This window comes from Elephantulus edwardii, unplaced genomic scaffold (genome assembly GCF_000299155.1).
Source record: "Elephantulus edwardii isolate Elephantulus edwardi_28Jun2011 unplaced genomic scaffold, EleEdw1.0 scaffold00251, whole genome shotgun sequence".
In the NCBI taxonomy this organism is placed as follows: domain Eukaryota; kingdom Metazoa; phylum Chordata; class Mammalia; order Macroscelidea; family Macroscelididae; genus Elephantulus; species Elephantulus edwardii.
In genome coordinates this window covers 57,758-85,068 of record NW_006400001.1, presented here as the reverse complement: position 1 = coordinate 85,068, position 27,311 = coordinate 57,758, and the positions used below count along the sequence as shown (strand labels likewise).

General features: G+C 44.3%; 1 protein-coding gene across 1 annotated transcript in view; it reads left to right on the top strand.

Annotated features, from left to right (window-relative positions):
* Positions 1 to 2,431: 2,431 nt before the first annotated feature.
* Positions 2,432 to 27,311, top strand: part of ANAPC4 (anaphase promoting complex subunit 4) — a gene marked incomplete at its 3' end in the record, with an annotated part of 44,515 nt that continues 19,635 nt past the window's right edge. The window contains exons 1-6 of the mRNA XM_006899277.1: positions 2,432 to 2,584; positions 12,021 to 12,126; positions 23,516 to 23,648; positions 26,697 to 26,771; positions 26,872 to 26,898; positions 26,992 to 27,036. Coding sequence (XP_006899339.1) covers positions 2,456 to 2,584; positions 12,021 to 12,126; positions 23,516 to 23,648; positions 26,697 to 26,771; positions 26,872 to 26,898; positions 26,992 to 27,036 — 515 coding nt within the window. The remainder of the gene's footprint in view (positions 2,585 to 12,020; positions 12,127 to 23,515; positions 23,649 to 26,696; positions 26,772 to 26,871; positions 26,899 to 26,991; positions 27,037 to 27,311) is intronic.

Genomic DNA, 27,311 nt, shown 5'->3' with positions numbered 1-27,311 from the left:
TGGAAGAAGAATTGATGTCTTTGAGCTTTGGTGTTGGAGAAGAGTATTGTAGGTACCATAGACTGCTAAGAAAACAAACAGATTCATCCTGGAAAGGGTTAAACCGGGCTGCTCCTTGAAGGCAAGGATTCTGAGGCTTCGTCTGACATACTTTGGTCATGTTGTAAGGAGAGACCGGTCCTTGGAAAGGGACATCATGCTTGGGAGGTTGGAGGACAGGCACAAGAGGGGAAGGCCGTCTAGGAGGTGGATTAATTGGGTGATTGAGGTAATCGGGATGAGTGTATCAGAGACAGTGAGATTGGCACAGGACAAAGCAGAGTTTAGGGCTGTTGTACATAGGGTCGCTATAAGTCGCAGGTGACTCGACAACACATAACAACAACAAACTACAGAAATCGATGAGATACCAATTGACTTGTTCCAGTTAACAGATGCAACCTTGGATGCTTTCACCAATTTATGCCAGGAAATTTGGAGGAGCTGTCTGGCCAACAGATTGGAAGAGGTCCATATTTGTTCCCATTCCGAAGAAAGGTGATTCAATTGAACGTGCAAACTATCAAATAATATCATTAATACCACATGCAAGCAAGACACTGCTAAAGATTGTTTAAAAAATGGCTGGAGCAGGATCTAAATAGGGAACTGCCAGAAGTCCAAGCAGACTTTAGAAGAAGTTGTGGCACCAGGGGTATTATTGCTGATGTCAAGTGAATCCTGGCTGAAAATAAGAAACACCAGGAGAATGTGTATTTGTGCTTTATTGACTATGCAAAGGCATTTGAGTATGTGGATCATAACAAGTTTGTGGCTGACAACGAGGAGATTGGGAATCTCAGAGCACTTGATTGTGCTCAAGTAGAACCTATACTTGGAGCAGGAGGATATTGTGCAAAAAGAGGAAGGGGGCACTGCATGGTTTGGAATTGGGAAGGGAGTGTGTCAGGGTTGTATTCTTGCTTCATACCTATTCAGTCTGTTGTTGTATATCATAGAGTCGGAACCTAACTGACCTTCCTGCCTGTTTTCAGAGGCAGCTAATCATGCAGGGGGAGACTGCCCAAATTCTCTTGTGGAGCAGCTGGCGGCCTCAAACCGCGTGCCTTCAGGATTGCAGCACAGCTTCTTTACCACTAGGCCACCATGCTGAACAAATTATCTAAGAAGCTGGATTCTATGAGGAGGAGTGTGGCATCTGGATTGGGGGGTGACTCATCAATAACCTGCGTTATGCAGATGACACAACCTTATTTGCTGAAAGTGAGGAGGATCTGAAGAAATTATTGCAGAGGATCAAGAAATGCAGCGTTTGGTATGAATTGCATTGCAATGCCGAGAAAACAAGAGTCTTATTGCTGGACCAATAGGCAGCATCATGATGGTGGAAAAGAGATTGAAACTGTCAACAGCTTCATCTTGTTTGGATCCTCAATTAACACCCTTGGTATGAGCAGTCAGGAAATAAGGAGACACATCACAAGGGGAAAATCTGCATTTAGGGACCTTTCCAAATTATTGAGGAGTAGTGATGTCAGTTTGAGGACTAAGGTGCGTCTGATTCAGGTCTTTCTTGGTCTTTCTGATTACTGGCTATGCTTCTGAGAGCTGGACAATGGATAAGGATGATAGAAGAAGAATTAGTGCTTTTGAGCTGTGGTGTTGGCACATGGACGGCCAAGAGATCCAGTAGGTATGTCTTGGAGAGGATGCAGTCTGAGTGCCCTTTGGAGACAAGACTGATGAGGCTTAACCTCACATCCTTTGGACATGTTGCTAGGAGGTGCAATTCCTTGGAGACGCACATGATGTTGAGAAGGGTGGAGGGTCGGCGAGGGACTGGACCAGGTGGATTGACACGGTGACTGCTGCAATGGGCTCTCCTGTGTCAGAATGTGTGAGCATGGCGCGGGATAGAACAGGGTTCAGATGCGTGGTTCCCAGGGTCGCTATTGGTTGTCCATCACTCGCGGACCTCTAAGACACGGTACAGCCAGCCGCCGCAGACTCCGAGCACGCTCTGCCGGCCGCCCGCCCCTTCCTCTCGCGAGACGCCGGCGCCGGAAGTGGCAGGAGCGCGCGGCGGGCGGGAGGCGGCATCCTACGGGGTCGGTCCTGCTCGGTGCGTCTGTGGCAGCTCAGTGCGCGGGTCGTGGGGTCGAGTCCGCTCCGTGCACCGGCGGCAGCTCAGCGCGTGGGCCGCAGGGTCGAGCCTGCCGCGGGGTCGAGCCCGCTCTGTGCATCCGCGGCAGCTCAGCGCCCGGGCCGCGGGGTCGAGCCCGCTCCGTGCACCGGCGGCAGCTCAGCGCGTGGCCGAGGCCGAGGACTCCCCTTGGGCGCCTCGTGCTCCGCGGAGACCCCGCGCCCGGGCGGCCCTCGCTCCCGGTTCGGCCGGCGGCGCCCTGTCCCGCGGAGGCCGCCCCGTGTCCGCCGGTGTCCCTGTAGGGCCGCCCCGATGCTGCGCTTTCCGACCTGTTTCCCATCCTTCCGGGTGGTGGGCGAGAAGCAGCTGCCGCAGGAGATCATTTTCCTGGTCTGGTCTCCCAAGCGGGACCTCATCGCTTTAGCCAACACAGCTGGCGAGGTAAGTGTGCAGGTGGACTGCCCCGGGGGGAGAGGGGGCATGACCTGCCTGCAGCCCCGGGGTGAGGGGCAGGAGGAAAGTTCTCCTGACCCTCACTTTCCCCCAATACACCTGGCGGACCACTTGCGCTGCCCAGCCCCTCCTTCCCGGCATAGCCACTAACTTGTATGTAAAAGTATAAAAAGACCTGGGCTGCCCAAAGATGAATATTTTAAACCCACTCTGGTGCCTCGCAAGAATGGCCTGGCAGTCCACTTATGAGTGATCACAGTCTTGAAAAACCTATGGAGTGGTCGTACACATTCATGGGGACACCACGAGTCTGAACTGATGGAAACTAACCGCAACCACAGATAGGATACTTTATATGAAAGGCTGTTTGTATTGGCATTCTCATCTTTGGTGTTTATAGCTTAAAACGACACTTTACACCCGGAACATGTGTGGCATAGTCTGTAGGAGGTTGCTCTCCTGAGCCAGAGGATGGATCTGTCTGGTGGTCTGAATCCACCAGCAGCCCCGTGGGAGAAAGGTGGGCAGTCTCCACTCCTGGGATTTACAGCCTCGGAAACCCAATGGAGAATCAGCTGTGAGTCTGGTCCAACTTGAATTTGAGTTTTTTGGAGCACAATCACCTAGTGCTATGTTTTTGAGTTACTGTCACTTGCTGACTTTTTGTTGTGGTTTAAAAGCATATTTTTGAAAGCTCTGTTTTGTGCCAGTCTTGAGCTACACCAGGCAGTAACTCTGCCACATGTACCCTAAATTCGCTCACAGTTTACCAGCCCAAAACTAGGAATTATAATTGCCAAATTTTTAGCTGCAAATAGATTTATATTTTGTTGTCCAAGTTTTCTATTTGTTGATGTTATGTACTGACTGTCAAGTCAGAACCAGTCCATAGCTGATTGTCCAGTGGGTTTTCAGAGGCAGTAAATTGCAAGGGAGGAGATTGCCCATCTTTCTCCCGTGGAGCGGCTGGTGGATTTGAACCATGTGCCTTTGTGTTGGCAGCACAGCTCTCAGCAGTAAGCCACCAGGGCTCCCCAGTCTTTATACTAGGGCTTGCATAGTAGTCCTTGTGGTCTTGTTAGACGGAATGGAGTTGACTATGACAGCGAGCCTCCCAGTGTTCACCAGGCTCAAGCCTGTTGGTGCTGCCCTGCTGTCATTAGAAGTACCATTAAATTGAACCAGAGTGTTAATGCATGGGTTCCTGTCAAAACGTGCATGCATGATGTTATTTTAGCATTTCTCATCCATGTTGCTGAACACATAATTCGAGACTGTCAAGAAAAATGTGGCAGCAGAATTGGAGGAAGAATCAGTAACAACTGAAGTTATGCAGGTGACACATCCTGCATGCTGAAAGCGAAGACAACTTGGAGTACTTACTGCAGAGATCAAAGACTACAGCCTTTGATATGGGTTAGATCTCAAATACCAAGAAAACAAAAAGTCTTGCCACTGGACCAATAGGCAGAGTCAGTGATAGATGGAAAAGATTTGAGTTGTTGATTTTGTTTTACTTGGATCCATGAACCACACCCGTGGTAGCAGCAGTCAAGAAACCAAAAGGTGTATTTGAAGAAATGGTGCTGTCTCGGACCTCTTCCAAACACTAAGGAGCAAGAATGTCAGTTTAATGATTAAGGTGCACCTGATTCATGTCATGGTATTTTCAGCTACTTGTTATGCATCTGATAGCTGGACAGTGAATAAGGATGCCAGAAGAGGAATCGATGCCTTTGAGTTGTGTTTGAGAAGAGTATAGACTGTCACATGGACTGATAGGTTTTGGAGAGAGTGAAACCAGGGTGCTTCTTGGAGGCAAGGATGGTGAAGCTTGGTCTCGCATATGTTGGGCATCAGGAGGAGCTAGTCCTTGAAGAAGGTGTGGGGGGGGTGGTCTTTGTCCCTTGGCAAAGATGTATTGACGCCATGACTGTAACACTGGGCTCAGGTATGTCTGAGATGGTAAAGATGGCACTAGAGGGGGCAGAGCTCATATCCACTGTTCATAGGGTTGCAGTCTGTTCAGCAGCATCCATTTGTTATGTGCTGTCAAGTCCCTTGTGACCCATAGCAACCCTGCCGTGTGCCACCCTCACTGTCTCTGACACACCTACCCTCAATACTCCAGTCACTGAGTCAATCCAGCTCATCCAGGGTCTTCCCCTCTTGCGCTGTCCCTCCACCCTCCCAAGCATGACATCTGTCTCCAAGGACTGGTCCCTCCTTGCAACATGCCCAAAGAATGTCAGAGCTTCAGAATCCCTATTACTTTAAGCATTCTCAAGCCCATTGTACTTCACCGTCGGCAGGGTTTCCCCCCTACCTGGCAGATGTCCTGTAAGGAACCCTTCACGCGCGCGTTGTTCCGCCTTTAGCCTCTTCCCATTTTCTTGGTAGTTAACTTGCTATGTTTGGAAAGTGGGTGGTGACATTTAGCAGCCTCCTAAACAGCATCACCATGCTGTTGCTGTGACCCATCCGCAGTTGTTGATACCTGGTTTCTCGATGCCTTTCTTGTCTTCTGGTCACAGTCTGGTGCCAGCACACTTTCTAACTTTCTTGTGGTTCTGGGTAATAGAGCAGTTCATTCAGTCATAGTAGTAGAGAATAGGGTATTGGTGCAGTCACAAGATGGGAGAGGGGACACTTGCCATCTCCATTTTTTAAGTGGAGGAGAAAATACTAGGCTTTAGAGAAGATCCAGATATGAACAAGCTAACAGGGTGAGAGCGGTCAGGGAAATCTAAAGTGATTGCCATGGGCAGTAAGGGCCACATGGAGCTAGTGGTGATGGTGAGGGCGCGGGGAACAGTGCCCTTCACTGAACAATGGTTCAGTGGTAGGATTTTCGCCTTCTCTGTGGGAGAAGAGTATTGAATATACCGTGGACTGCTAGGAAGACAAACAGGTTCATCCTGAAGAGGGTCAGATCAGGCTGCTCCTTGGAGGCAAGGATTCTGAGGCTTCGTCTGACATACTTTGAACATGTTGCAAGGTGGGATCAGTTCTTGGAGAGGGACGTTATGCTTGGGAGGGTAGAGGGACCGTGCAGGAGAGGAAGACCCTCAATGAGATGGATTGACTCAGTGACTGGAGTAATGGGAGTAGGTATGTCGGAGACAGTAAGGTTGTCTTAGGATAGAGCAGGGTTCAGAGCTGTTGTACATAAGGGTTGTTATGAGTCACAGGTGATTGGACAGCACATAACAGCAACAACAACAACAACAACATGCAGGAGACCAGAATTCAGTTTCCATCCACTGCCCTTCATGGGTGGCTACCACCCAGCTGTCAGTGAAGATGGGTATTTTTGTTTTGTTTTTTATTTAAATTTATTATTAATTTCAGTAAAAATTTACAGAGACTTTGGATTTCCATTCATTCATAGTTGCACTTTTCTCCCCTTCCAACCCTCCCCCCAAGTACACTACCGTCTTGGAAAAGTAAAAGAAAAATTCTTGCATTGTTTTACAAACCCTCCCCCAGGTCCACTCCACCATGTAGCCTTCGCTCTAGACTCCTGTCATGACAAAAATACCTAATCACATATCCCTTTTAAACAGTTTTCTCTCTCATCTGTTTGAATGCAGTATACATTATTGAACCCATCTTTCTCAGTTTCTCTTCAACCCCAAGGTCAGTCCTGTTTTACAACAGTGGCACCATGCAGTATTCGTCCTTTTGTAACTGAGATACTTCACTCAGCATAATGCACTGCAGGGCCACCCATTTTGAATAATATTGCATGAGTTCCTTGTTTTTCAAGATGGGTATGTTTTTAAGACAATGGACAGGTTTGAAGGAAGCTTCTGAACTTTAAGACAGATGAGGAAGAAAGGCCTGATTTTCTTCCAGAAAAATCTTCCGTGGATCACAGTGGTCTGACGGCATCGTGCCTGAGGTCACCACAGGTCAGGCTGACTTGGCACCTAGCACAATGGGAGTGTGAGAGAAACCTGTGAGCACAGCCGATTATCTTGTCGGCTCTGTTCACCTGTAGGGTTCAGGCTGGATTGGGTTTAACCAAGGCAGTGTGGTTTTGTAAGCTTGACAGCAGAAGAGTTGTGAGGAAGTTGAAGTTACACACTGAGACCCGTGAAAGCCACACGTCATCAGGATTGCTTTGCTCACCTGGATCTTTTTTTTTTTTTTTCTATAATTATATTTTATTAATTTTCATAAACATTTACAGAGATTTTGGGCTTCCACTCATTCATTGTTGCACTATTCTCTCTACCCTCCTCCCAGTTTGTTCTTGTCCAAATGCCACAGTGCTTGTCAAAGCCAGTTCTGATTAATCTTCTTTGTCAGTGTATCCTTTGCCATTCCCTATCACTCCTCCCTGAGAGAGACTTCACCCTGAGGCTCACCTGGATCTTAACCTTTTTCCACCTTTGATAAGGTGTGGGCTTGAAATTTTTCTCTCAGTCATTTTAGTGCAAAGTGTGAGTTGCTCTCCTCAGACAGATTTCAGCCTTATGCAGGTTGTGGTCTTCACAGGATTTCCGTCTATTTGAGGGGAGTTATTTACTGCCCGATTAAGCAGGAGGAGGAGGACATGTGAGTAGTAGGTGGTAGTGGTGGTGGTTATGTGCCATCAAGTTATTATGACTCAGTGCGACCCAGTGAACCTCACTCTGTCCTGAGTCAACCTCAGCATCTCCGACACACCTGACCCCATTGCCACAGTTACCATGGTAGTCCATCTTATGGACGGTCTTCCTCTCCTGTACTGTCCCTCTACCTTTCCAGGCCTGATGTCCTTCCCCAAGAACTGGTCCTTCCAGACAGCATACCCAGTGTACGTGAGATGGAGTTTCACCATCCTCCCTTCGTTTGAAGGAGAACTCCACTTTCACTTCTCTGGGACAGACTTACTTGTTCTCTCAGCAGTCCACAGTGTTATGTGATCCACCACCACAGCACAAAGGCATCAGCTCTTCTTCTGTCGTCTTTACTCATTATCCAGCTCTCAGATGTATAGCAAACACTTGAGAAGACTGTGACTTGGATCAGGCATACTTTAGTCTCTGGACTGACATTGTTGCTCTTTAACACTCTGGAGAAGTCCTTGACAGCAGATTTTCACAGTGCAACTGATTTCCTGACTGCTGGTGCCAAAGATGTTGGTTGTGGATCGGAACAAGATGAAATGATTAATTACTTCAATCCTTTATCTATCATGATGTTTCCTAGCCTGGTAGTAAAGGTTTTTGTTTTCTTGAAGTTGAGATGCAGCCCATGTTGAAGGCTGTAGTCCTTTATCTTCTGCAGTGAGCACTTGAAGAAGGCCTTGTCGCTTTGGGGGAGCACATTTGTGTCGTGTGAATAATGCAGGTCGTTGATGAGTTTTCCTCTGGTCCTCTTGCCACATTCTTCATAACATCCAGCCTCCCGGATGCTCTGTTCCACATACAGATTCGTAAAGCATGGAGAAAGGATACATCCTTGATGCATTCCTTTCTTGATGTTGAACCATGCAGTGTTCCCTTGCTCTGTTCTGGCGACAGCTTCCTGGTCTACATAGAGCCTTTGCACGAGCACAGTCAGATGTTCTGGGATTCCCATTCTTCTCAACATTAGCTGTAATTTGCCATGACTCACACAGTTAAATATCCTTGTATAGTCGACAAAACACAAGTAGACATCCTTCTGGTACTCTGTGCTTTCAGCCAAGATCTATCTTTGAGGTTGAAGAGATGGATGGGTGTTGGTTAAGGGAGAGCAGGGCACATAGAGGTATTTGGTGGAAATGGAGGCGTTTGAGATGGCATCGCAGGTGTTGGTAATGTCAGGGTTGAGGATGTGGCGCTGGGAGTGGCCGAGCTAAGGTTGAAGGGCGACATGCTCTTTGGGACCAGGGTGATTAAGAGCTGAATAGCCTGTACTTTATGGAACTTAAAAATTATGGAGAAGGCTTGTGAGGATGGGGGCCAGTGTTCTCCCCTACAGGTTTGCTGTGGGCTGGAATTGACTTGATGGGGGTGGATTTGGGGCTTTAGTGGGAACAGCAGGAGGGAACCAGGGGCTTTAGTGGGAACAGCAGGAGGGAACCAGGGGCTTTAGTGGGAACAGCAGGAGGGAACCATAGTCTTTCTTGTGTAAAGCATGAGTGGAATGGACTTCCACTAAATCTGTTCAGCTTTAAGGATTGAGTAGAGTGGCCTAGAGTCTGTGGAGGATTGCAGTTAGAGGGAGAGTGGGTAATAGGATCTGACTGCATGTAATTCAGCATAACGGATTTTGGAGATGAGAAGAAAAGTGGTCCAGAAATGGAGAGCATCGCAGGACCCTCCTCTATCTCCTGACTCAGCAGTGTGGAGCGTGGGGCCTGTGTGGAGGGTGGGGCATGAACAGCCTCCCTGTCCCCATCGGTGCCCTCAGGTGACAGGAGGATGACTCAGGGTCTCTTGCTGACATCCCACCGTGAATTTCGGAAGACACAGAGGAGAGAGGAGAGGCTTCAGAAATAAGGACAGGCAAGGTGTGGACTCAAAAGAGAAAGCACTGAATGTGGTGGAAGAGCGGCTGACCGTTGGGAGTTCTGAGTGCTCTTGGCCACTTGTGTCCCCGGACGGAAGGCCTCTGAGCTGGGAGGGAGGTCACCCTGTGGTGGTGAAGCTCTGAGTGTGGACACAGGCTGAGTAGGAAGCGTGCCTGGAGGCATGTGCAGGCCTTTTCTTCCTTTGTCCTTGCAGCTTCAGGAGGCCCAGGGGAGACACTGAAGTGAGCATTTCCTAAATGTGGGGAAGGAGCTCAGAGGGCCTGGTCTCTAGGGAGTGGTACCTCTTACCTAAAGCCAGTGCCTCTCTGGGGGTTCGAATCCACCCATGGCTCCAACGGAGAAAAAGGGGGGGGAAAATCTCCTCCCGTGCGAATTACAGCCTCCAAAACTGCACTGGAGGGAGCTATGCGTCCGTTCAGACTCAGCAGCAATGAGTTTGAGGGTTTTAAAAAAATTATTGTTGGGTTTTTTCCTTTCTTTTTTTTTTTTTGGGGTACCTTATTGCACTTGTTGGTTTTGGCTCAGCTGCTAGCAGAAAAATTAGAGGCTCAGATCTGAAAATCCACTGTTGCCGACCCTGCAGAATACATTTTGACTCCCAGGGGTCGCTAGGGATTAGATTTGAGATCCTAATGGACATGACTAGTAAGCTACACGGCTGAACATTGATCCCAAGTTGTCCCATTGCAATCCGAGTGTTATTTGATAGGTGCCCACAAGTTGATTTCGACTCGTGTCAACGTTGTGTGACTGAGTGAAAGCTTTTGTAAAGACCTGACTCTATCCCAGCTACCTTTTTAGTGTTCTTGATGTCATTTCTTCCTTTGTTGTCATCTCAGATAGCCCCCTCGCTCCTTTCAGTAATACAGGTCTTTTGGCATAACAGGAAGGAAAATATATAGAGTTAACTTAGGTCTTGTTTCACCCCTTTCCACCCCAAAACCTGTGCTCATTCAGACCCTCTTGACCTCTGATTTTTTCAGAATCACAGTTTCTTTTTTTAATTTAAATTTATTAATTTCAGTAAAAATTTACAGAGGCTTTGGATTTCCATTCATTCATTCATTGTTGCACATTTGTCCCTTTCCAAGCCTCCCCCCAGAATACTACCCTCTTGGAAAAGTAAAAGAAAATTCTTTCATTGTTTTACAAACCCTCCCCCAGGTCTGCTCCACCATGTAGCCATTGCTCTAGACTCCTGTCATGACAGAAATACCTAATCACACATCCCTTTTAAACAGTTTTCTCCCTCATCTGTTTCAGTGCAGTATACATTATTGAACCCATCTTACTCAGTCTCTCCCCAACCCCGGAGGTCAGTCCTCTTTTACAACAGTGGCACCATGCAGTATTTGTCCTTTGTGACTAGGATACTTCACTCAGCATAATGTTCTCCAGAATCAACCATTTTGAATAATATTGCATGAGTTCCTTGTTTTTCCTTGCAGCATAGTATTCCATTGTGTGAATCACAATTTCTTACATGCTGTTGCTGTTGGGTGCCATGGAGTCAAGCTTGAACAATAGATCTGAACTCTGTCCTATGCTGTGCCAGCCTCATCATCTCTGACACTTCAAGCCCATTGCTGCAGTCACTGCATCAGTCCATCTTACTGAGGCTATTCCCCTCCTTCACTGACCTTCTGTCTTTCCAAGCATGATGTCCAAGGAATAGCCGTCTCCTAGCAAGAGGCCCAAAGTACGTGAAATGAAGCTTTGCCGTTCTTGCCTCTAAGTTAGGAGTGCTCAGGTTGAACTTTCGCTAAGACATATCTGTTTATTCTTTTGAGTACTCTCTTTGCCAACACCATAGAGGCATCAATTCTTCCGCCCTCTTTTTTTTTCATTGCCTACCTCTCAGATGCATAGCAAGCTCGGCTTAGCAAGTGATTGGACAGTCTGAGGCCTGAATCAAGCACACCTTAATCTTCAAACTGACATCATTGTTCTTCAGTACTTTGAAGAAGTCCATGACAGCCGACTTGCCCAGTGCAGTATGTCTTTTCGCTGCTGGTACCAGGGGTGTTGATTGCGTACCCAAATAAGATGAAGTCATTGACGATTTCATTCTTTTCTCCATCTATTATGATGTTACTTACAGGTCCAGTGGTGAGGATCTTTGTCTTCTTAATGTTGAAATGCAGTCCATGTTGAAAGCTGCGGTGTTCGATCTTCTGCAGCAAGTGTTTCAGATCCTCTCACTCTCAGCAGGCAAGCTTGTGTCATCTGCGTAATGCATGTTCATGAATCTCTCTCCAGTCCTGATGCCACGTTTCTTCTTCATAGAGTCCAGCATATCTAATGATTTGCTCAGTGTACACACTGAATAGGTGTGGAGAAAGCTTACAACCCTGATTACGCCTTTCTTGATTTTAAATTGGTCACTGTTCCCTTGCTCTGTTCAAACAACAGCTTTTGGTCTAGATACTGGTTTCATAGGAGCATAAATAACTAAGTGTCCTGGGATTCTCATTCTTCTCAATGTTAGCCTGGTTTGTTATGATCCCTCACCCCAACCCTTGTGGTTGTTAGGTGCACTCAAATCAAATATAACTCATAGTGACCCTATGAATAATAGATAAATAGTTTCTTACATAGTAATGACTTTTTAAGATTTAACATGAAGTTTTATAGTGAGGACATAGCTTTATTATGTTTTTGAAAATTATGTTTTGGGTTTTTTTGTTTCGTTTTTTAAATTTTTTTTTTTTTATTTTATTATTTTTGTGTGCGTGTACCGTCAAATCAGATCTGACTGGTACAGGAGGAGATTGCCCCTCTTTCCCCGGCAGAGCATCTGGTGTATTCGAACCGTGCACCTCTGGGATTGTAGTTGCAGCTTCTTGCCACTAGGCCACCAGAGCTCCCCTGAAAATTATGTTTTTATTATCTATCATTCTGTTTCTTTTGTTGTAGGTTTTACTTCATCGACTTGCAAGTTTTCACCGGGTTTGGAGTTTCCCACCCAATGAAAATACAGGAAAGGAAGTGACCTGTCTGGCGTGGCGACCGGATGGCAAACGTAATGGCCATGCTATTAAAACAAACAAACAAACAAACAAACAAACAAACAAACAAACCAGTTTTCCTATTCCTAGAGAGTTGTATGTAAAGAAAGCTTATTTCCGGAAATAATTTATTGTTCCCTCTTTTATACTAGAATTTTAAAAGCTAGTTTAGGAAGGAACTTAGTTTGAGAGGGCTTAACATTTGTTTGTAAGGAGCGCAGATTAATTCTCCTGCCTCATTTTGGGGCAGAGAGAACGCAAATGAAATCTGGTGAAATAGAAAGGATGCTTTGGCTCTGTTGTTCTGTGAGGTAATCTCACCCCATGTGGCCCCGCCACCCCTCTGGTCACCATTCAGCGGTTCCCTGCCATCAGGGCGTCCTCTCACCCAACCCCTGTTACGGTTATTGTTGTTGGCTGCCATTGAGTCGAGTAGTTACGGTTATTACCCTGTGAACAACAGAGCTGAACCCCGTCCTGTCGTGTGCCGTCCTTGTCATCACTGGTGCCGTGAGCCCACTGCTGCAGGCACTGTGTCGCTCTGTCTCCCTCAGCGTCATCTTCCGACAGGCCTCCACCTTTCCAAGCATAATGTCCCTCCCAAGGAATAGCCTCTGCTAGCAACATACCCAGAGTCTGTGAGAAGAAGCTTTGTCTTCTTTGCCTCCAAGGAGCTCTCTGGCTGCAGCCTCTCTCAGACACACTGTTTATCCTCTTGGCAGTCTGGGATATTCCGTACTCTTCTCCAACACCACCTCTCAAAGGCATAGTTGACTGTTCTGTCATCACCCTTCGTTGTCCAGCTCTCGGATGCGTAACCCAGTGCAGTGTTCTTGCACCGAATGTGTAGCTGATGACGACTTACCTCTCTGAAGGCCTCTGGATGCTGGTGCTGCAGTTCATAGGGAGTTCTGCTGAAAACCCCCAGGCTACACCTCTCTTAGGGTTTGAATCCGCTGGCAGCTCAGAGAGAAACAACGGACATTCTCCTCATGTGAGGTTTTCAGCCTCTTAGTGCCTGGTAGGGTTCAGCTGTGAGTCTTGATTCCAACTTGACAGCAGTGAGTTTGAGCGTGTTTGAAAGGCTCTCGGAGCCGGCTCCAGCCCCTGCACTTCCGCTCGAGTTCTCTCCTCCTGCTGCCCTGCGCTCTGCTTCCAAGTTATGATTTTACATGACGACCCCTCTTCCACTGATAGCACATGAGTGGTCACTGCAGTGAAATGGACACTGTTCCCTGTATATCTGTGTCACTGGGGCTTTCAGGTAAAAGCTGAGTTGGTGTTTTGTTTGTTTTGATGTGAAGTCACTGCTTAACTTTTTTCAGAGACATGTGCGTAAGTGAATAAAAACGCCCTGAAAGCACATCACTTAGAGATAGCCACTGTGTCTTGTTTAGTGAACATGTTTTCCAAATATGCACGTGAAGACGTACATGTCTTAGATTTTATCAAAAGATGATCGTTTAGTGTATCGGACTATTTTTATTAATCTTAATGAGAATTTACAGAAATTTTGGATTTCCATTCATTCATTGTTGGACTTTTCTCCCTGCCCACCCCTCCCCCCCGGTTCGCTCTTCTCTTTGAAAAGTAAAACTCTTTTATTGTTATATAAACCCTCCCCACAAGTCCACTTCACTATGCAGCTTTCGTTCTGAACTCCTGTCATGACAATAATAACTAATCACATATCCCTTTTAAACAGTTTTCTTCCTCATCTGTTTCATTGCAGTATATATTATTTATCCCGTCTTTCTCAGTCTCCCCCCAACCCCAATGTCAGTCCTGTTTTGCATATGTTATTTATCCCATCTCTCAGTCTCCCCCCCAACCCAAATGTCAGTCCTGTTTTGCAACAGTGGCACTACGCTATATTTGTTCTTTTGTGACTGAGATATTTCATTCATCCTGTGTCCTCCAGGGTCACCCGTTTTGAATAATATTGTATGAGTTCCTTGTTTTTCAATGCAGCGTAGTATTTCTTTGTGTGAATATACCACAACTTCTCTATCTATTCGTTTGTTGATGGTTATTTAAAACAATTTTATAAAGTTTATTTTAATATATAGTAGTGTTGGAATCAGTCAGTGTCCATTTCTGGAAGTTTCTTGTCAGAATTTGAAGGCACAGCTGTGTCTGCCCTCCCTCACGGCTTGAGCATCGTCCTGTTGGTAAGGGACGTTTTTGTTGTTGTCCATCTTTTTCATGTCAGTCTGTGTATATATACAACATTAATGCATGGTCTCATCTCATACAAACTCAGCTACTGCGTTTGGAGGCTGTAAATCGCACTGGAGGAGATTGGTCTTCTTTCTCGTAAGGACCTCCTGGTAGGTTTGAATTGGCAAAGAGGTGTGTGTTAGCAGTACGACCCCCTGTGAATGAGGCCACCAGAACTCCCTTCATGTCTTTGTTGTTACATACCCTCAAGTCTGAATCTACTCATAGTTGATCCTGCTGCAGGTGTTCAGAGGCATTTAGTTGCACAAGACAAGATGGCCCATCTTTCTCCGTTGGAGCGTCTGGTGGTTTCATACTGTGCTTTTGGGTTGATGTTGCAACTCCTTAACACGAAGCCACTAGAGTATAGTCACCCATGGTATTTATATATTGTAATTTAAATATTTAAGGATACTTTGGGTAGAATGTTAAATGATCCAGGAAGTATCAAGAGAAGATGGAAGGAGTACACAGAGTCGTTGTATCAGAAGGAATTGGCTGACACAGAAGAATTTCATGAAATGACATATGAGTAAGAGCCTGTGGTGATGAAAGAGGAAGTTCAGATTGCTGTGAGGGAATTGGCAAAAAACGAAGCTCCAGGAGTTGACGGCATACCTATTGACATATTTCAACAAACAGACACTGGCCTGGATGTGCTCACTAAGTTGTGCCAAGAAATCTGGAGAACAGCTAGCTGGCGTACTGACTAGAAAAGATCGATATTTGTTCCCATTCCAAAGAAAGATGACCCAACAGAGTGCGGAAATTATCGACCAATATCATTAATATCACATGCAAGCAAGATTCTGCTGAAAATGATCCAAAAATGTTTGGAACAATGTGTCAGCAGAGAACTGCCAGATATGCAGGCTGGATTTAGAAGAGGTCATGGTACTAGGGATATTATAGTTAATGCCAGATGGATCTTGGCAGAAAGCAAAGAATACCAGAAGAATGTCTGTCTGTGCTTCATTAACTATACAAAGGCTTTTGACTGTGTGGATCAAAACAAGCTGAACTCTGAGAAGAATGGGAATTCCAGAACATTTGATTGTGCTAATGCGAAGCCTATACCTGGACCAAGAGGCAGTCATCAGAACAGAGCAAGGAGACACTACATGGTTCAAAATCAAGAAGAGGGTTCGTCAGGGATGTATTCTGTCTCCATACCTTTTCAATCTGTATGCAGAACAGATCATCCAAGATGCTGGGCTATACAAAGAGGAATGTGGCATCAGGATTGGTGGAAGAATCATCAACAACCTGCGTTTTGCAGATGACACAACCCTGCTTGCTGAAACTGAGGAGGACCTGAAGCGCTTGCTGCAGATCAAGGACTACAGCCTCCTATATGGAATGAAGCGCAACATCAAGAAAAGAAAGATTCTTACCACTGGGCCAATTGGCAGCATCAGTATGGATGGTGAAGAGATTGAGATAGTTAACAGTTTTAGTTTACTTGGCTCCACAGTCAGCACTCTTGGTAACAGCAGCCAGGAAATCAAGAGACAAATTGCATTGGGAAAATCGGCTGTGAGGGACCTCTCAAGAGTAATGAAGAGCAACAACGTCAGACTGGAGACTAAGGTGCGCCCGATCCAGGCTATAGTCTTTGCAGTTACGTGCTATGCATCAGAGAGTTGGACAGTGAATAGGGTTGATATAGAATTGATGCTTTTGAGCTGTGGTGCTGGAGAAGAGTGTTGAATATACCATGGACTGCTAGGAGAACAAACAGGTTTGTCCTGGAGAGGGTGAAGCTGGGGCTCTTTGGAGTCAAGGATTCTGAAGCTTCGTCTGACATATTTTGGGCAAGTTGCAAGGAAGGACTGGTCCTTGGAGAGGAACATCGTGTTTGGCAGAGTGGAGGGGTGGCGAAGAAGAGGAAGACCTTCGATGAGATGGATGGATTCTGTGACTGGAGCGGTGAGAATAAGTGTGTTTGAGATGGCTAAGTTGGCACAGGATAGAAGAGCATTTAGAGCTCTTGTACATAGGGTCGCTATGAGTCACAAGTGACTCGATGGCACATAACAGAAACAACAATGTAAATAAGGTTTGCCTGGTCCAGGCCATGGTCTTCACAGTTACATCCTATGCATCAGAAAGCTGGACAGTGAAGGAGTAAGGGCAACAGAAACATTATTGATGCCTTTGAGCTGTGCTGGAGAAGAAAACTGAACATAACAAAGACCACTAGGACAACACATAGGTCTGTCTTGGAGAGGGTGAAACCAAATTTCTCCTTGAAGGTTAGGATTTTGACGCTCTGTCTCACTTACTTTGGGCACATGGCTAGGAGGGACCAGTCTTTGGAGAAGGACGTCATGCTTAACAGGGTGGAGGGACAGCGTGGAGGAGAGGAAGACCCCAGATGGTTTGACACAGTAACTGGGGTGATGGGTTTAGGTGGGTTGGAGTCAGTGGGACTAGCTCAGGACAGGGCAGGCCTCTGAACTGTTGTACATAGGGTCACTATGAGTCATAGGCGACTCGACAGCACATAACAAAGTCAAAACACTCATCTGTCAGTTTGTCCTGGTGACTTTTGAGTCACTTTGATGCTTAGAAGCTTTGCCACTGGCTTTTCAGATGAGTTTGGGCGCATTCAGGTGGTTTGGCCATAGACACAACTGGTATTTCAAATGCCAGCAGGGTCACCCATGGTGGATAGCTTTCAGTGGAACTTCCAGACTAAAAGAACTACAGAAAAAGAGCTGGTGACAGGCCAGCGGAAATTCAGTCAGATAGTCGTGCTTGAGGATGAGCCCTCCTGGTAGGAAGGTGCTCATTATATGACGGGGAAAGCTGCTTCCTGAAGGGATGGGGTGGAGCCCATAATGTGGAGGGAGTAAGCTTTGGAGACCTTTATTTGCTGATGCAGCTTGACTTAAAATGAGGAGAAATGGTTGTGAACATCCAAAATGAGAGCCCCGACACATTCATTTTCTCCATTGATCATTATGCTGTGTATCGACTCAGCTGTAAGTGCTTTTGTTACTTGAATTCACACTTAGCATCCGTGGAAGTAGCAGCCAAGAATCAAAGGGTATATTGCGTATATTGTGACGCGCCACAGAAGACATCTTTGAAGTGTTAGAAAGCGAAGAGGACTAGGGTGTGTTCCTGAGCAAAGCCGTGGGGTTCTCCCTCACTGGCAGAAGTGCTCCTTGTTGGGGTGCTGCCAACACAAAGGCCCTGCCTCTGGAGGTTTGAAGCCACCACCAACTCCTAGGGAGGAAAATGAGCTGTTTCCTCCTGTGTGATTTATAGCCTCCGAACACTCACTGGAAGATCTGCTGTGAATCGTTCTGATTTGAAGCCAGTGGGGAGGAGTAGTTAAATGTACGATGTGAAAGCTATACAGCGAATACGGCAGACTGAAGAAGAATCGATGCATTTGAATTACGGTGTTGGAAAAGGATGTTGTCCTTATTGAGGGCTCTTTAGATGTGAAGGTGGTGAAATTTGCCTCCCGTTCTTTGGACATGTTATCAGGAGGGACTGGTCCCTGGGGAAGGAAACCATACTTGGCAAAGCACAGGGCTGGCAGAACAGTGAAAGTCTGTCACTGAGCTGGACCCGCAGACGGCTGCAGCTGTGCCCTCAGACAGCACCGATCATAATGAAGGCGCAGGAATGTCCAGGATTTTGTTTTCTTGTACGTAGAGTTGTGTGTAGGTGTCGTGGATGATCCCGAAGGCCAACAATCCCATTTTTTTCCTAAGTGGTGGTTTATGAAGTTTGGCCCCACTGGTGGGCTTTCAGATTGCACCCGCTTTTCGCTTTTGTAGGTAATGTTGTTGTTGTTGTTAAGTGCTGTTGAGTCACAGGCGACTCATAGCGACCCTATGAAGGAGAGTCCTCGACGCTTGGGTGCCTTTCATCCTCTCTCCAGGTTCATAGGGTTTCCGGAGGCAAGCTATTATGGAAGTGGACGCCACTCCTCCTTCCATGCTTGTTCAATCGGGGAGCTCCACCCCACTCTCAGTCCGCATTGGGTAGCCAACCATTAACGCATTTGACACATCCGTGTCACAGTGTTCAGCCTCACAGCAACCACAAGTGACCGCGGGGCGGCAACCTCTACACCAGGGCTATACAACCTAGAGGAATGTCTGAACAAAAACAATGAAAGACTGGCCTGAGGGCCACGGATTAAAAGTCACCCACCTTGGTCTTGGTCACATCGTTTTCTCATCACTGGTAAAGTAGGTAAAGCTCCATATAATGTTTGTGTGCTCGGTGGGAAGAGCTGGGTGGGCTCAGCTCTTAGCTTGGTTCCCAGTAGTCGGATTTCTAGCATTTTTAAATTCTGTTCATTTTGCGCAGTTCTTATTTTGTCTTTTAATTATACTTTTAAAAGAGTTTGTGTAGCACATGTGTAAAATTAGAAGGCTTTGTAAGTAACATCTTTGTCACCGACCACCCGACTACGGTCGTGACAAGAAACTCAAGGGGTTTCTTGGTGAAGAGCAGGTGAGGGACGAAGTCGGCGAAAATGAGAGTCTGCACACCAGGATGATGTAGAGAGCTCTGATTTATTATGCTAAAAACTTGCTTTTTATACATTTAAACTTGTTTAAACTTGACTTATAGCCAACATTTTGCGATTACAAAGCTCACATAAGATTTTAACAAAAAGAAAATATTTTCTATTACTAAATAATAGCATCGGCTATTAAACATTCTTTGAACAAGAAACACAATGACCTTATGTTGGTCATCTGCTAGACAATGGTTAATGGTTTACATTTCACTTCCTTTCCTCTCCTACTTTGTGTCACTGTATTTTAGCCACCTTTGTTTTTGCCTTTGTACTCATATTTGTACTGTACCTAACGAATCTTAACATCTATTTTCTTACACTCTGGACCATTCCTATGTTTAACAATAGCTTTTGCAACTTGTCATAAGATTTTAATTTGTTTTTTGTTTGGCAATGTGCACTAAGGTGGACGACTTCCTTTAACTTGTTTTTACCAAGTTAATTTGTAATATTCAATTCTTTTTCCTTGGAATACAAAACGTCTGTATAAGGAAGAGGTACTGGTGTTGGAGTTGGCAGGACATATGGTCCTTTATAAGTACTTTCTTCCCACCACCTGTTATTTATCTGGTAATGTTTCCTATTTCTTAAAGAGACCTTTACTTTTAGAGAAGTTTGTCTTTTGAGTCTTTTCTTAAACCTCTCTGTTTTATTCTCATTAACTATGACTTTCTGCTGTTAAAACTAGTCTAAACTTTCTCTTAATATACAATTACATTACTAAATATGAGTTGCAAGTATCACAAAAGAGGAATTAGATACATACTCAAAGATCATATTCAAAATTATACTTTTAAGAACAATCTCAATTTCTTTTATATTTTCAGCTTGTTTGTTATCATTTCCAGGAACATCAAGTGGTTCCTGATTAAGGACTTTAGTTAAATCTTTATCCCAGTTCTGGTGAAGTTCCCCTGATTATTCCCCAGAAACTCCCATTCTTATCCTAGAAGCAACTTAATTTCCAGAGGTTTCCCAGGATTACGAAGACCCATCTGTAACAAATATCCAGGCATCAGCCCACTCACAAGCACAGGGCTTGCAAGGTTCCCTCTTATGCTATCCTTGAGGTCAGAGACCCCGTACAGGCACGGACGACCCATTTTGTCACACAGGCGTCGTGGCCAGAGAGGACAGCGAGGCGGGTGTGGCACATCTTGAGATCTCTTCACGCTGTTTATTCCTAAACACCAACGATCTCAAGTGAAATCCTGAAAATCACTTTGTGATGAAACTTACTTCATTAGCTGTGTTTATCGCTGCAAAACGCGTCTTGTGTTTTTGGACAATAACACATGGCTGTTGTCAGCCACAGTTACATCAAGATGATTCTAAATTGTTTTAGGAAGTGGAGATCAGAATGCCTCACGTGGAGCCCAGATTGCCTGGAATTAGTTGTTTCGTGCAGTTGAGTTGACTACAGTTTGACTTAGAGCTACCCTGCGAACAGCAGGTCTAAACCCAGCCTTGTCCTGTGCCGTCCTCACCACCTCCAACACACTTGACTCCACTGTTACAGTCACTGGATCAGTCCTTGCTGAGGTGGTTCTGCTGTGCTGACCGTCAACATTTTGAAGCATGATGTCCACCTCTAAGGACTGGCCCCTTCTAACACCATGCCCAGAGTATGTGAGATGAAACTTCACCATCCTTGCTCCCAGGGAGCACCCTGGTCTCACTTTCTCCAGAATGTGGTGGTTTCCTCTTTCTGCAGTTTATAGGATGTTCAGTGCTCTTCTCCAACACCACAACTCAGAGGCATCAATTCTTCTTCTGTCATCCTTAGTCATTGTCCAACTTTCAGATGTATACCAAGTAATCAAAAAGACAGTGAATTGGATCACGTACGCCTTAATCTTTAAACTGAACGTCTTTGCTCTTTAGCAGTTTGGAGAGGTCCCTGCCGGCAGATTTCCCCTTTGCTGTATGTATTTTGATTTCTCCAAGGGTGTTCATTGTGGATCTAAGTAAGATGAAATTGCCTACAGCTTGAGTTGAGTCTTGTCTCCATCTGCAGTGATGGTGACTGTTAGCCAGTGGTGAGTGCTTCCATTTTCTTCATGAGATGTAATCTACATTGAAGGCTATAGTGTTGGATCTTGTGCAGCAAGCATTTCAAGTCCTCTTCACTTTGAGCAAGCAAGATTGTGTCATCTGCATAATGCAGGATGTTGAGAAGTCTTCCTCTACTACCACATTCTTTATAAAATCCAGCTTCTCATGTGATTTGTTCAGCATACATATTGAAAAGGTATGGAGAAAAGGATAAAGCCCTGGTGTATACCTTTCTTGATTGTAAAGCATGCAGTTTTCCCTTGCTTTGTTCGAACAACAGCTTCTTAGTGTACATTTTGCATGAGCACCATTAAGTCTTCAAGGACTATTCCCCTTCTCACTGTTAGCTGTAATTTGTTGTGATTCATACAGTCAAATGCCTTTGCATAGTCACTAAAACACAGCCATCCATCCATCTGGTATTCTGTGCTTTCTGCAGAGATCCATTTGACCCTGGCAGTGTTATTCCTGGTGCCCCAGCATCTCCTAAATCCAGCTTGAATTTATGGCAGTTCTCCTTCGATGAACTGTTGTAACTGTTTTTGAATAATCTTTAGCAAGATTTTGCTTGTATGTGATATTAATGATACTGTTTGAACGTTTCAGCAATCTGTTGAATCCTCTTTTTTGGGGAATGGGAACAAGTATATATCTCTTCCACTCAGCTGGCCAGGTAGCTCTCTTCCAGATTACTTGGCACAGACTGGTGAGCATATTGAGGGCTGCCTCTGTTCGTTGAAACATGTCTGTAGATTCATGGGGTCGTATTTGTTGCCTATTTCTTCAGTGTGGCTTGAACTTCTTCCTTTATTACCGTCGGTTCTTGATCATATGCTACTTCCTGAAATGGTTCTGTGTCAGTTTTTGTGTTTTGTTTTGTTTTTTAAATACAGTGACTCCTTGTATTCCTTTCATCTTTTGATGTTTCCTGGATCACTCAAGATTTTGCCTATTTCATCTCTCAGGATTGCAGCATGGGGCTTGAATGTGTTCTTCATTCCTTACAGCTTAAAAAATGCGGAGCACGCGCTTCCCTTTTGATTTTCAGACTCCAGCTCTTCACATGTTTCTTTATGTTTTGCTTTGTCTTCTCAAACTTTACTTTAAAATATGCTGTTCAACTTTTTGTTTGGGCACTTCTGCCCTTTGTTTTGGCCTCTTCTACATTTTCAGGGTCTCTTCTGGCATCAGCTTTGCCCTTTTCTTTTGTCCTTCTCTTTGCGAGAACCTTTTGCCTCCTTTGTGGATAATATCTTTGATGTCTTCCCACTACTCATTTGATCTTTGATTATCAGTGTTCAGTGCCTCAAACCTATTCTTTGGATGCTTTTTAAATTCAGGTGGGAGAGATTCGAGATCATAACTTGGTTCTTAGGACCTTGGACCTTGTGTCATTTAGCTTCAGTTTGGACTTGGTCTGTTCCATTGTCAGCACCTGGCCTGGTGTTGACTGTTGATATTGAGCTTCTCCAACAATACTTTCCACAGATAACAGTCAATCTGATTCCTTTATAGTCCCCTCAGGTGAGCCCTGCACAATATATAGTGTGATGTTCACTGACCTCTTAAATTTATCATAAGCTAGAAAACCCTTAATGACTTATATAGACTTTTCGGCTGTAGTCAAAGGAATCCTGTTCATCATTATAAATTACAAATATAAAACAGGGAAAGGGAAGACCTTTATGGACAAAGCTGATAGTAGAGGGCTTTTTTAACTTTTGAGGCCTGTAGGGTCTTTGTGAGTCAGAATCAGCTAGACAACGCTGGCTAGTAGGTTATGAATTCTCGGTACTGAGACGTGATTGTGCACTGTTGAGCCCTGCTCTGTATTTTCTGATTGATAAGACTCCTGTCTAAAGACAACTAATAATGCTAAGTACAGTATTTGAAAGATGGTAGATCACTCATGTAAGTTAGGACACTCAAAGATAATTTTAGATAAAGTTGTATTGTTGCCAGCCTTTGCAACTTAGGGTTCCACCTTGTGAAGGATGGGGCTGCCTCAGAGGGATTCCTGGGCTGGAGCCCTAGAAATCTTAACTATCTGCAAATAGATCTCTGGTGTCAGTTTGTTTTTCTTTTTTTAATGTTTCTTTTTTAGAAAATATTTTAATAAAATTTTTATTTTATACTGTTTTACATACCAAGTACTTATATACTGTTTTTCACACTGGCTCTTTTCCATTTCCTTTACCCACCCCGCACTCCACCAATCAAATTGTGTGACCCTATGATTATGCCCCCACCCCACTCCCGCCCATCCTCTGCTCCCATCCTCCCTGCCTTCGATCCTCATACATGTTCTGTGATAATGGTCATATACAGTATTTGTCCTTATGGGACAGAGTTAGTTCACTTAGCATAATGCTCTCCAGTCCCAAGATTATTTTTTTTAATTGTTCTATTTATTTTTTCCCACTTTTTTAATACTTCTTAAAAGATATTTAGTTCAAATAATTTTTATGATTGATTTGTATACAAAGTAGTAAAGCTAGGCAATAAGTGAACTGCTTGTTCATTTCTTTCCTATATTCAGAGAACTTACTTTGGTTGTATCTCTTCTCTTGTTTCAGTTTTGGCCTTTGCTCTTGCTGACACCAAGAAGATCGTTCTGTGTGACGTGGAGAAGCCAGAAAGCCTGCACTCCTTCTCCGTGGAGGCCCCCGTCTCCTGTATGCACTGGATGGAAGTGACCATAGAAAGCAGGTCTGTGACAGGGAAGGCGAGCCTGTGGGCCCCACAGAACGCTCTTTACGAAACTGAGGTTTTAAAAATGGTAGCTTGTTGGTGTTGAGTAATAGGAAATCTGGTTGTTGAATATATATATACACTTTGTGTTTAAATAACGATTTTACTTTTCTCTTGAGGAAACTTTTTAATGCCTTTTTAGACTTCTTCTTTTTTCCCAGAAAAGTGGTTTTTTTTAATATTGAACATACCATGGACCACCAAGAGAACTAACATGTCTGTCCTGGAGAGAGTGACACCCAGTTGCTCTTTGGAGGCAAGGATTTTTTAAGCTCCGTCTCATACCTTGGCCATGTTGCCAGGAGGGACCAGGTCTTGGAGAAGGACATGCTTGGAAGGGTGGAGGGTCAGTGAGCAGGAGAGGAAGCCCTGGATGGGATGTGACTGGGACAGTGACGCTGACTTAGAATGGAACAGGTTCAGGGTTGTTGTTCAAAGCGTCTCTATGAGGTGTGGTCAACTAGACGGTACATAACAACAGCCACCGCCACAGTAATGCCCTAATGGCCAAATATTTTTCCCCTCTTTTAAAAATTTCTCCTTTTTAATATTTGATGTCAGTCAGCTCGTTTCTGCTGTCAAGTGATGTGGAAACTGCTCCTCAGCAAGTAGAGGTTCTGTTTCATTTTCATTATACATTTTGTCTGGAGCATTGTGTTTTGTGTCTTATCCCTGTTCTTGGAGTGCTGAGTGTTCCTGTGTTCACAACACCTCATAGTTTCTTTGTTTCATAAAAATAATTTTGCCTTGAATTCCATGATCAAACAGTACACTAAGTTTGCAATAAAATTTGCCTAATGGCCCTGGAGTACATGATGCTGAGTGAAATATCTCAGTCACAAAAGGACAAACACTGCATGGTGCCACTGTTGTAGAATGGGACTGACATCAGGGTTGGGGTAACAATGAGAAAAACTGGATAAATTATGTATACTGCATTGAAACAGATGAGGGAGAGAATAATTTAAAAGCGATATATGATAGGGTATTATGGTTATCACAAGAGTCCAGAATTAAGGTTGCATAGTGGAGTGTACTCTAGGCGGTGGGAGGGTTGCGGGGGGATTGTATACCAAAGAAGGAATTTTTCTTTTGTTTTTCAAAGAGAGGAGCGAAATGGGGGGTGGGGGGACTGGGCAGGGAGAACAGTGCAACAATGAATGAAAGGAAATCCAAAATCTCTGTAAATATTCATTAAAATTAATAAAATAGAAAAAAAAATTTACCTTAAGGGTCAGTTAGGGAGCTTTGGTGGCCTAGTAGATAAGGAGTTGTGTGCTGGCCCAAAAGTCAGCAGTTCGAATCAGTCAGCTGCTTTGTGTGAGAGAGATGGGCAGGTCTGTGCAAATTAAACCCTGCTTGAGTGTCAGCTACTCGATGGCACATAACAACAGCATGGTGGCCTAGTGGGTAAGGAGTTGCACTGCTAACCCAAAAGTAGACAGCTCAAGTACAGGACAGCCAGGAGTTGTTCTGACTCGCCAGCATGTAAGAGCAGCACCAGAGAATCATTTGGTTTCACTATTACTAAAAAATTCTTTTTGCTTCTTAAGGGAAGATGTAATAAATCCCTTTTGATTGCTATTGTTTTCTAATGAAATTCCTTAATAGCAAATGAGTCTGTAAACCTTGGATCCCACCTTCTGACTTTAAAGATGTCTGGAAAGAAGCAGATGCCAAGGATCTAGCCCAGGGTTTAAAATTGGCTTGGATAAAAACTAGTGATGAATTTGTCATCGATAATCAAGGGTTGCAGATGGTTGCATGAATTTATAGAAGCCTTCAGGAGCAGAATATGTTATATAGTTCCTGTCCAAGTCTAGTTACCTGCTAAATGTATTCCTAACATAATTTCAAGAAAGATATGCGGCAGAGCTGTGTCTTTTCTCCATACCTATTCACAAAGCCTTGCTTGCTGAAACTGAAGAGGATATGAGATGTTTGCTGCAAAAGGTCAAGGACTGTAGTCTTCAATATGGACTGAAGCTCAGTATCAAGAAAACAAAAATTCTCACCACTAGGCCAATTGGCAGTTTCATGATGAACAGAGAAGAGATTGAGATTGTTGCTAACTTCAGCTTGCTTGGTTACACACTTGGCACCAGCGGTCAGGAAATCAGAAGACTACTTGTATTGGGAAAGTGCTGTCAGGGCCCTCTCTAGAGTACTGAAGAGTAGCAGTATCAGTGTGGAGACTAAGGTGCGTCTGATTCAGATCTTCACAATTACATGCTGTGCATCCGAGAGTAGGACAGTAACTGAGGATGATAGAAAGAGAATTAATGCCTTTTAGTTGTGGTGCTAGAGAAGAATGTTGAACGTACCAAGGACTGCCAGGAGAACAAACAGGTCTGTCTTGGAGAGGGTGAAACTAGAGGCAAGGATTGTCAAGCTCCATCTCACATACTTAGGGCACATGGCCAGGAGGGACCAGTCCTTGGAGAGAGAGAGTCCTCATGCTTAGAATGGTGGAGGGACAGCACAGGAGAAGATGACCCAGGATGAGATGAATTGACTCAGTAACTGAAAAATGGGATTAGGTCTGTCGAAGATGAGATTGGCTCAGGATAGAGCAGGGTTCACAGCTAATGAGCATAGAGGTCACTTTGAGTCACAGGCGACTCGATGGCACATAACAACATTCAGTATGTAAGAGTGTGGCATGTTAATTGGAGGAAGGCTCATCAACAGCCTGACCCTTCCCAGTCTTGAGCCAATCTCGCTGACTCTGACACACCTACCCCCATTGCCCTAGTTATATATCTCTCTCTATATATATAAAACACATACACATATGTATATATAACTGCTTTTTAAATAGAGGACGTCATACTTTCTAATTTCTTGTTTGTGATGATCACTGTTTTGTAATGGCAAAACATTTGTGGCATCTGCCTACTTGGTAATTTATATTACTAGGCATCTTTTTAAACTTTAACATTCTCTAATATGAAGAAAAATCATATTTCTCTGCTGTTTCCTAATGGTTAAATTTCTTTCCCTTAGTGTTTTAACCTCCTTTTATAATGCTGAGGATGAATCAAATCTTCTATTACCTAAACTCCCTACGTTGCCAAAAAAGTAAGTATCAGAATTTCTTTGGAATTAATATTGATTTTATTTGTTTTAAACAATAATTTATTACTGACTGTGTCTCACCCTAATCTATATTTTCCTTTAGTTATAGCAACACCTCAAAAATATTTAGGTAAGACATGCCTTTTCCTTTTTCAAGTAAGATCATCTTTTATTATCTAACTTACGAGTTGAAAGATAACCTTACCTTTTTTTTCTATTTTAGTGAAGAAAATTCTGAGGAAATTATTAAGCTCTTAGGAGATGTCAGGTAAAGCTTTCACTTACATCCTAAATATTAAGTCAGATTTCTTAAAGTTGATCTTTAATATTTGAAGCAATTTCAAGAGCAAATCCTTTTCTTATTTAAGTGCTGAAATTTACCGCTTAAAACAATCTATAAGCAATTTCGTTTTTATTCTAGAATTCTTCATCTTGGCAAATTTTAGTAACTCTATGGTAATATACCTCTCTTTAAGTAGAGGAGGATGGATCTTAGTGGAGTTTAACCCTCTAGTACTTTATGTCCATTACTTCATGTAGCAC